Here is a 10782-nt window from a genome sequence, read left to right as displayed (position 1 = left end):
TTGGTATTTACACCTTTCACACATTTGTAAGCTATTATCCTGTCCACGCTTAGTCACCGCTGAGCCAAGCGCCACGGATTTAGCTCCTTTAATCTTTCCTCCTAAATCAATCCTCCATTTCCCCTTAATCATCCGGTGGCTCCTCTCTGAACTCTCGCTGCTGCCTGGGCTGCTGCAGCCCAAGCCTGTCTCTCTGGAACGGCTCCCCCTCCAACCCAAACCGATGTCCCAAGGGCACGGTGAACATTTAGGGGTGGGGGGATCTTCAGCGCTGCCAGCCTCTGGCCTGGGAGCCACGGTAAGAAGTGTAGACACCCTCTACTCCTCTGGAAAACAGAGCCCTCTGAACCCTCCTTTCTCTCCCTCCCTCCTCCACCTCCTGCCTTCCCACCCTCATTCATCTGAGATGGTTCCAAGACCCCAAGCCTGCACCATGATTTGCAAAAAATAATAACCCGAAACTCTGCCTTCGGGCTTCTTGTCCATGGTTCTGGCTGTCCCCTCCCCAGCTGCTTTAAGGAGGTGGCATTGCTGGGAGAGCCTGGCAGGGCAGGGAAACACTGATAACTCACCGGCCTGAGGCTGCCCTCTCCTCCCCCACCAGGGTGGCTGTCCAACTCTCCTGACCACCCTTAGTCTGCACCGGCGTTCACTCCCTGCCCTCTGCCCAGGGGTCTCAACCTGCGCAACCCTGAAGTTCTGGTGCTCCCATCTCGCTGCCCCCCATTCCTGATCCTGCCCCAGCCTGGGCTGAGCAGAGGCAACCCTGCCGCCAGCCACGAGAGGGAGCAGATTCCTCCGGGAAGCAGAAGGGCAGGGGTGGGAGTCCAGGAAGAAGTACGGGTAGGGGAGGAGAGGGGGACGTGGGGGCCATTTCTTCAAATGCTAATCAGCATCTTCCGGCAGTGCCGCGAGACGCTGAGCTGATAATGAGCCCAGCTCGGGGCTGATTCCTGATTAATGAAGAGGCCACAGGGCTGCTGAGTGGGGCCGGGTGGGGCACGTCCTTCATAGCCCTCCCGCTGCCCTTGCAGACCAGTCCTCTGTAACAGTAGCAGCCCCTGTCCTTGGCTGCTCCACCAACTCCACTCAAATCCCTCGCTGCCGTCTCCACGGCCAATGAGAAGCAGCCAGACTGAGAGCGCCCCCTCCAGGAGGGCCTGGGGGCAGCAGCCAGTAGCGGGGCGGAAGATGAGGGCTAGTACGCTGGGATTCTGCAATCTGTGGGTTGTAGGTAGACCTCAGAGTATTATTTTTTTCATCAGGAAAAATTTTATTAAAACAATCAAGGCTCGCCCTAGCTGGTTTGGCTCAATGGATTGAGCGTGGGCCTGCGGACTGAAGGGTCCCGGGTTCGATTCCGGTCAGGGGCACATGCCTGAGTTGCGGGCTCAATCCCCAGTGTGGGGCTACAGGGCTTGACCGGAATCAAACCCGGGACCCTTCAGTCCGCAGGCCGACGCTCCATCCACTGAGCCAAACCGGTTTTGGCAAATATATTTTAAATAATAATAAAAATAAATAAATAAAATAATCAAGGCTCAGGGCTTCTCTGGACAAATTGGAAGAGGTTTTCAGTTCTCCTCAGACCCCACCCTTCCCAATTGCATGCCCTTCTAGACCTAACCTGCCTGGCTCCTGAAGGCAGGACCAATCCTGAACTTAGATGTTGAATTAAATGTTCTCAAGTTTCATGCCTCGGGAGAAAATAGACCAGAGAGGACAGAGGGCTAAGGGGTGGGGATGAGAGGTAAGCTCATCTGGTAGTAAGAGCCCTAAACCAACCTCAGTGCATACCCTCTTCCTGCCTCAGGCCCTTGGAGCCAGTGGCCAAGTATGGAGTGGGATATGTGTGAAGTGGCCCCTCTCACACAGAGGATAGGGGGCAGAGGTGATCAACATGGGCCTCACCACACCGGGAAGGGAACAGGCTCAGGAGGAAGCTTGGACAGAAGGCAGCGGTTTGCTAAGAGGCCTCGAATTGGGGGCCAGAAAGCCAGAGAATGATAGAGGGCTTGCATGTTGCTCTCCTTGCCTCGGAGTTGTCCTGGTGGCAGCTGGGGTGGAGCTGGGAGAGGAGGGAGAAGGACAGGGAGGGGGACTGCCCAGCTGGAAGAGGCCTTGTCTAATTGTGCCTGATTAGTAGAGAGGAAGAGAACAGGGCGAGTGATTAATAGTCTCGGCAGTCACCAGCATGTGCAGAAGGAGGGGTGGAAGGGGGAGGGAAGCCAGAGCCCAGAGGGAACGGAGACAGTGAAGCGCCCACAGGTCCCTGGTCACCTGCCGCTCTAGGGGCTGCCTGGACCCCACAGAGAGGGGCAGGGTCCTACCCCTGTCTCCTCAAGGATTCTCCTTCTCCCCTGTGCCTCAATTTTCCAGACAATAGAATGGAAGAGAAAAGACCAAGGCCACATCCTGCACCTGGGAATAAAGGCGCACTGCTCATGTGGTGTTTCCAAACACCTCGATGTCCCCATACACAGGCGCTATCCTCAGCTCAACCTGGGACCTCAGCCCAGAGACTGGGTGCCAGGCTTCCGATCACAGCCCGCGGCTGTCATCTTACGTCCTTTGATACCAGTTGGCGCTCCCAGCCCCACCCAATCGGGCCGTCTGAACCTCGTTCCCAGGACCAGAGCTGCTCTGTCCAATACTGCAGCCACGAGCCACATGAGGCTATTTGAATGGAACATTCATTTTCTCTGTCACACTAATCACATTTCAGATGCTCAATTGCCGGGGAGGCTAGTGACTACCATGTGGGGCAGCACATTTCTGTCATCACAGGAGTCCTGTGGGAGAGCGGTGATCTCCAGTGTGTGCTCATGCTCCTGCACCTGTGCCCGGGTGCATGCATGTTTGGGAGGCTGGCTAGCATGGGAATGCTCTAATAGGGGAGAGGGGAGTGCGGGCCTCAGGGAGAGAAAGGAGGGAGGGCTAGGTGAAGGAGTAGCAAAGATGCCAGCGTCTGGGTCAGAACACGGCAGGCAGTGCTGGGAACAGTCAGGTTAAAGAGAGCCAGGAGTTGGGTGGTGGCATTTTAACAGCTGACACTTCCAGGGTGCACACGAGGCAGTGTGCTAAGCCACCTCTTTAATCCTCACCGCCACCCACATTTTTTAGGTTCGAATATGCTATTGAATGGCTACGGAATCTGATGCTGAGGGAAGCTTTTTTGACTCCTCCAAGGGCACACAGCTTAAAGGGTAGAGCTGAAGTTCGAATCCACATGGTCTGGCTCCAGAACCCACACACTTGACTGCCATACCGTGCAGTCCCCAGCTGAGAGGAGATGCTGAATCTTAGAGTCATCCTTGCATTTTACAGCTAAAGAAATGACGCCTAGGAAGAAAGAGTGATTTCTGCCTTCTAGTAAGTGGGCAGGCTGAGAGCAAGCCACAGTGGGGAAAGTGTAGATGGGGCTTGGCGCTTTGGGGCGGGGGACCAGATGGCGGAAGGAATCAGGGAGGAAGGGAGAATATAGGTGGTGGTGAAATTAGGAGGTGGAGGTGGGAGCGGCCTGGTGGAGGGCAGCATGGACGAAGAGGCCAGAGTATCCTCACCATCCAGGAGCCATCTTCTCTCTCCCCCTTCCCCCTTCTCCTCTCCAAACCTCGTCCAGCCCAGCGTGGCTCATTCCTTAAACCTTCCCAGTTCTCTTTGGCCCAGAGTAGCCTCCCTCTCTGAACTCAGGCTCTTACCATCCAGGTACCTAGTTTGGCAATTAATCCTGGCACCTCATGACACTGCTTGGTGTGCATAGCTGGTTAACGCTTGCGTGGCTGGTTAAGCTTCTGAGTGGCCCTGTCCCCGTTCCACCACAGGACTGGAGGCTGCTTGAGGACAGGGGCTGGGCAGTAGGGCTTCCCTCCTTTGTTCTCCCCGCAGCACCTGGCAGGGAGCCTGGCCCAGGGTGGTGTTGATTAACTGAGTAAGTAACTGATTGGGAGTCAGGGAATGGATATCAGGAAGCGTGGGGGTGGGGTTGGGGGGGGAAGCAATTGCAGTGGTAACAGAAGCGAGAGCAGCAGCTTAGGGGACTGGGGGAGGGTGCATTACCCGGAGTAAAAATAGGCTGGAAAATGTGACATTTATTAACTTGGATTCCGGAGGAAAGGTCACAGCAGAGTGGGGAGTGGAAAGAAGGAAACAGGAAAAGCAACACAAAACACACAACAGCCCCTTCCTTACCCAAAGCGTGTCTCTGTCACCGGCCATCTCACCACTCACACCCTGGCCGTTTCTCCACCAACCGTCCCTGTACCCATCTCCCCACCATCAACCCCAAATCTCTATCATGGCTCCATGTTCTCACCACAGTCCCTCATCAGAGACTCCATGCCACTTCTCCCATCTCGCCACAGCAATACACCCCAGCTTCCTCAATGCCATAGTTCATGGACCCCCATCACAACCCATAATCCCAGACCCTGTGAATTTGCAGCAGCCTCAGCCCTAGAATGCCAGATCCAAAGGAGAGTTACACTCAGCAGATGGGGGAAGGGGTGCAGGCAGAGGGTATGGGTTCTAAGCTGGGTGGGGGAGACAGGGAGCACCATCCAAAGAGAAATTCCTTCCCCTCGATGCCTGCTTTGCCCCTCTGCCCCTCATCGTCCTGCCACAGCCCCAGAGCTGAGACCCACACACTTGTACTATCTTCCTCTCCCCAGCCCCAGCGCACACAAGGGCCTGTGGGAGATCCAGCTTCATCTCGCTGGGGCATCCCCAGGATTCAGACTCGCCAGCCTTGAGCAGGGGACTCCCTCCTCCCGTATCCTCTGGCACCTGCTCCTCTCCTGAAGGCCAGGCAGGAACCCCCTGCCTCCCTCACCTTGCTTCCCCATCCCTCCATCTCTTCCACCCTTTCCCTCCTGCCAGGGTTTCATCACCCTTCCCCTTCCCTTTCCACCCCAGCCAGGGCCAGGACACAAACTCCAGCTCAGGGACACAAAGCGCCCATTGATTTCTGCCCCAACAGCACCTGCTAAGACCGGGCTCTGTCCCCCCACCTCAGACGGGTGAGGATGCCACATAGAAGAGCCCCACGGATCTGAAAGTCCGCATTCACGCTGCACTCCCCACCTCTTCTGGGGGACACTCAAGCGCTGGCTTAGGGAGCAGTGACTTTCTCATAAAAGAGGAGGTTTGTAGCAGGATGGCAGGTCAGTGCCCTGACTCCTGTCCCAACACACCCCTCTCCCTCTGCCCCTCCCCCCATTCCTACCCAATGGCAGGAGGACCCTGAGGCTGCAGGAGGGAGGCAGGCACCTAGTGGGAGCATGTTTCCTGGTGATACTGAGGCAGTGAGTGAGTGAGAGCCTGGGTAGGGGTGGCCCGTCCATAAGGAGGGAAAGTCCCCCGTCTCTTGGACTGGCCCTGGAGGCTGGGCTGAAGTGGGTACCATGTTGACAACACATATGTGCATAGGCGTCTGGGCAGTGGTAACACGCATGAAAACACTCACATACACAATGCTGGGAGTCAGCTGGACTGGGACAGGCATCCCAGGCACCAGGAATAATAGATAACCCCTGACTGGGTGAATGGAGCACTGACAGACAGATGGCGTGCAAGACCCCCCACACTCACATACATGGTGAGAGATGGCAACAGCAGTCCTCACATGGGGAGCAGGGTTGAGAGAGGTGGGGGGTGTCACAAGAGGGCATGGCATCTACTGCGTGACCCCGTGATCCTTGGCAGCTAAGTATGAGCTGGGATGTGTGCACAGAGATATGTAGCTCTCTAGCTGTGTGGGTGTGCAGGTGTGCACGTGAGCGTAATGGCAGGGACACTGAATGTGTGTGACAGGGCGTGTGCAGGAAACTGTGCCCCGGAGCCATAGGTGTGTGTGTGTGTGTGTGTGTGTGTGTGTGTGTGTGTGCTGGGCAGCAGTGAGGGTGAGCCATGCACACAAGAGTGAATGAGTGATTCTCAGTGTCAGAGCCAGAGCCGGGCAAGGGAGCAGCAGCAACCAGGAAACGGAGGGAGGGACTGGAACGTGGGAGAAGCTGGAGGGGCAGCATGAAAGAGGGATGTGTGAGGGAGTCTGTGAAAGGGGGTGTGTGTGAGAGACAGAGACAGAAGAGACACTGACACCCAGTGTACACGAAGATCCTCTCCATCCAGCCCGCCGGCCGGGCCAGCTCCCCAGGAGGCAGTTGGAGGCCCTCCCTTGCTGGAACTCCCCACACCACCTCTCCCCTTCACCCTCATTTGGTGAGAAGAACCCAGAAGCCACAGAAGAAAAGTGGGGTCAGTTGGCCCTGCCGTGGTGTGGTGCATTCCTTCCCTGCAAGCTGACCAGCTTTGGGGCCCCTGGGCCCCTCCAGGACCCCCAGCCCCAGACCTGGGCACTGCGGCAGCAGCAAAGCCAAGAGGAGGAGCAGCAGCAGCGCCAGGGTAAGCCCCTGGGTGTCCCCAGCTCCATGGCTGGGGAGCCAGAGGGAAACACCAGGCTTGGGGGAGACTCGAGGCCAGCCTCTGGTGGCGGAAGGAAGGAAAACCCCGCTGAGGATGCCCCCACGCACCACCACCACCACCACCACCCTCCGGCCACCCCGGGCCAGGCGGGCCAGCTGGCAGGACTCACCACAGAGAAGTTGCTGGCGGAGCAGTGATGCCCACTGAAGTTGCAGCTCTTGAGCATGTCGGCAAGCTGGTGGCCAGTGCGGTTGAGGATGTCTACCATGTCAGGCTCCGGGTAGCGGAGACCGGCGGCTCGGTGCCCGTCCCGGTCTTTGGGGGGCAGCCCTGTCAGATTGGCCAGGTGGAAGATGTCGGCGTCGCTGAGTGCCGAATGCCGGAAGCGGTTGATGTTGCAGAGGGTGACAGCCGGGAAGCCCGCCACTGGGGCCGGGGCAGCGGGGTCCATTGCCACCAGGTGAGGCCAGGTCAGGTAGCCCCGGGCCAGGCCTGCCGCCTGGTACAGGAAGGCGGTCAGCGAGGTGAATAGAGCCAGTGCCCACAAGGTTCTACGAAGTCCATGGGGGCCTGGGCCACAGGCCCGGCCCAGCCCGTGCAGAGTGCTCTTGCTGGCAAAGGTGGCCAGGTCCCGGGGCGCTGCTGCCCCCCGCGCAGCCCCCAAAAGGCTCTGCTCATCCCCTGCCTCCTTCTCCTTGGGTTTCGCATCCTCCTCTGCAAATTTGATTTTGCACACAATCTCGATCGGCATCTGTCCCCGGCTGCTGGAACTGGCCAGAGCCTCCTGCCCCTGTCCCTCCCTGGCCAGCAGCCCCCGGTGCCCTCCGGAGTGTCGGTGGTGGCAGCGGCTGTTCTTCTAAACTCAGGGCAAGCTGGAGGAGGATGGGGACAGGGTGGGGGCCCGAGGTGGGGGAGTCACTCCCACTCCCAGCAGCTCCGCAGCCCTGGTGCTGCCTCTGCCGCTGCTGCCTCTGCCGCCGCTTGTCTCTCTCCTCGATCGTCTCCTTGTGGCTTCCCTTATCAGCACCAGCACAGCTGTCAGCCCCTGCGTGTGTCCCTGCGAGCCAGCGAGTGAGCTGCTCCGCCACGCCGCGCAGCCCCAGCCGCTCCGCTCAGCATGTGCTCCGGAGCCCACCCCGCGCTTAATAATTCAGGACATGTCAACAGCGTTTCACCGGCGGCACGGGCGGCAGGAGCCAGGCCAGGGGAGGGGGCAGCCCCCCAGCCCAGGACAGGGATCCCTGGTCTCTGCAGGAGACCTCATCGAGCTGCCCCACAAACTCTTGCTATACCCTAGCCACTCGTGGGGTCCTCTGATGGCCCCACTCCCAGGCCACCCAAAGAAGAGTGCTGTACCCAGAGTCCTCAGCTCATTCTGCCACTTCTCTGGACCACACCCCAGGAGGGGTCAGCCAACTCCGTCTCCCAGCTCCTGGCCTCCCTGACTCCTGACTCCAGCATCCAGCCACCACCTGACCCCACTCCTCCCCCCGCTCACGGTGGCTTCTAGAAACTCCTTGGGAGAGCCACTTGTTTGAATGGGGGAGGGGGGGCAGAGGCAGAGGAGGGCAGTATAGACAGACAAGGGGACAATATGAGGCCACCAAGATTCTTGGCTTCCTTAGAGCTTTGCTCCAGACTTCCACACTGACCATACCATGCCCCCTCTGGGACGCTGGCCACCCCTCCCCCACTTTCTCCCGCCCCACCCCAACTCAGTCACTCCTATGTCTGGGACAGAGGGCACCCTGGCTGGCTTGTTGTACATCTGTGGCCACTTTGCTTCTCCAAATTTCTAGCCACAGCCAGGCTGGGGGTGGGAGAATACTGTTGAGTGAACAGGCCAGAGAGCAGAGGGGCCAAATGGGGGTATTGGAGGGAGCAGACGCGTGCAGGGCTTGAATGGCAGGGTGTGCAATCCAAAAAAACAAACCGGGGTGTCCCCTGGTAGAGTGGGGCAGGGTAGCCCAGGGGGGCTGCTGTCCTGCTAGGGTGGGGGAAGCAGGCATGTGGGCTATTGTCACAGGCAGGGACAGACCCTGTTGGCAGCCGGGAGGAGAAGTCTCGGTGCCCCCAGTGGGGGGGTCCCAGTGAGCAGCTTGTGATCTGGGGTGCCCTGTGAAAGTGCAAGTCCTCAAGGAGGAGGAAGCACTTGTCCCCTAGAGGAAACGGGGGGGGGGGCTGATTAATCGGGGCGCTAATGAGCAGCAGGGAGAGGAAGCTCAGAGGGGCGGGGGAGGCAGCTCCATCGATCCGAGAGCCGTGGAACCAGCAGCTGAAAAAAAAGTGAGAAGGGAATCGATCTGAGGGAAACTGCAGCTGCTGGGGATTAGAGCCCGAGGTCCACCCGCTGCCCGGTGGCCACCCCTCCCATGTGTCAGGCGTCAGGCCTGCCCCTCGGGGCGCAGCCCCTGCCTGGCCCTGGAGGAGGGGCCCAGGAATAGCCCCATGGGGGTAGGGAGTGCAGGGAGCCACCCTTGGAGGCAAGACCAGGTCAGCCCCTTCAGTCATCACAGGTCACCCCAGCATGGACCTCAACCCGCCCTCACCCCCCTCACACACACCCTGGTCCCGTTGGCACTTTGCTGGGATTGTCCCCAACCTCTCATCAAAGTAGCATCCTGAGGGGCCCCATGGTTGAGCCTCCCCACAAGCCAGCACCCCCAAGCTGGGAAGATAAGACCCCTGGGGCCAGGGGCTGCATCTGGCAGGGTCCCCAAAAGAAAAGTGGGGTTGGCACCGGGAGCAGCTGCTGATAGTCCCTCTCTCCCTGCCCCTGTCCCGCAGCCCCTCCCATGCTTTCCCCTCTCTGCTGGACTTTAGACCCTTCCAGTGCTTCCTCCCCCACCTCCTTGTCCTTCCCCAGCCTCTCTTCCCCTTTCTCCTAATATTGATTTTTCTTTGCTTTTCTTAAAAGGTGATTTAATTGCTTTTTTAAGGTTATTTCAGTCTGGGGCTCAGCCAAGAAAGCGGGGAGCTACTCCCCAAGCTCTCCCCAGTACTCGCTGCTGCCCTGGACTCAGGGCACATCCCTAAGTTGCCCTGCCATCCACTGAGATCATAGTCATACTCCCCACAACACACTGGCCCCCATCAGGAGCCAAAAGCACATACATCCTCTTTCCTCCTGAGGGCCTGGCAGGAAGCCTTCAGCCTTTAGAGGGAATGAAGTTGGGTGGTAACTGGTGTGGGGGGAGGAGCGGGAGCTCCGGGGCACTGGAAAGTGGAGGGCAGGCGCCCCCACCATTGCCCCACAGACAGACAGCTGTCTCCAGGTGTCCCTGCTTCCCAAGTCCCCATCGTACAGACTCCCAGGCATCAGGCTATGCGCAGTGGGAGTCCCCCACCCCACCCTTTCAGCCCATCCTTTGGTCTGCCCCCCACTCCAGTGTCTCCTGTTTCCCCCCTGGCCCCCTACACCCGCTCTCCCTCTGGCCCCCGTCCTTTCTCCCCTCCCTCTCCCTGCTTCCCTGCTTGCCTCCCTCTCTGCCCGGCTGCAGTTGGGTGATAATCTCCCTCATTTAGCCTCCTGGCTGCTTCCCCGGCTCATTGCCCAGCTGGTCCCTGGGGCCCGGCCCAGCTTCTTCCCCACCCCCACCCCCAGCCCAGCGCCCAAGCTCTCCCATCCCCTCCCTGCCCGCCCCCCACCCGCTCCCAGGGGACAGGCTGCCCCCTGCAGTGAGCGTCAGGGCCAAGTGTAGCTGGCCAGAGCCCGAACTGGGTGTGATCAAAATGGGAAGGGCCGTCAGGGACTCTAGTTGGGAGTGTGAGTGCCCGGTACAGAGCAGGGGGCCATGGTGGGGGGTGATTACAGGGTCTGGCTTGAAGCCTTAGCCAGGTGTCCTCTGTCCCCTGTTGTCCCCATTCCCCAGATTAGTTCCCAGTTCAATTCTCCACCCGCCCGCCCCCCACCCCAAACGGGATGAACTAGGCTTCCAGACCAAGAAAGAGAACGGTGGATGGACTGCGAGGTGAGATTAGAGTGGCATTTGTACAGCCTGACGAGGCAGGGCATGGGAATGGGGGCAGAGTGACGGAGTGGACAGGGAGGGCAGAAGGTTCTGACTCAGAGCACCTGGGAGGGGGCAATTCCGGCAAAATAAAACCTCCCAGAATGCAGCTTGTGGGGCTCCAAGGACTTCCAGGTCTTCCTGCATCAGGGCTCCTGGGGCTCTGCCTCTTCTCCCAGCACAGGGACCCCCACACTGAGTTGCATTCGCCCCTTCCCACCACGTGTGGCCCCAACTCCTTGTCTTGGTGGCCCCATTCTAAATGATATGACCCCCAAAATCCTAGAAAGCATTCCCCTAGAGAGAGTCCCCAGCCTCCCTCCTGGTCCCAAAGTACACCCCCCTGCCA

The 10782-nt window shown here is 59.0% G+C and overlaps 1 protein-coding gene across 1 annotated transcript in view; it reads right to left on the bottom strand.

Moving 5' to 3' along the window:
- ASIC4 (acid sensing ion channel subunit family member 4) overlaps positions 1-7960 on the bottom strand; it is a 23022-nt gene extending 15062 nt beyond the window's left edge. The window contains 3 exon segments of the mRNA XM_006763379.2: positions 6593-7237; positions 7239-7500; positions 7502-7960. Of these exon segments, the coding sequence (XP_006763442.1) occupies positions 6593-7237; positions 7239-7500; positions 7502-7542 (948 nt within the window). The 5' untranslated portion in view covers positions 7543-7960.
- Between the last annotated feature and the right edge of the window lie 2822 nt (positions 7961-10782).

Source organism: Myotis davidii, unplaced genomic scaffold (assembly GCF_000327345.1).
Source record: "Myotis davidii unplaced genomic scaffold, ASM32734v1 scaffold575, whole genome shotgun sequence".
In the NCBI taxonomy this organism is placed as follows: domain Eukaryota; kingdom Metazoa; phylum Chordata; class Mammalia; order Chiroptera; family Vespertilionidae; genus Myotis; species Myotis davidii.
Note: the sequence above shows the minus strand (reverse complement) of the source record. Positions and strands in the feature narration are given on the sequence as shown.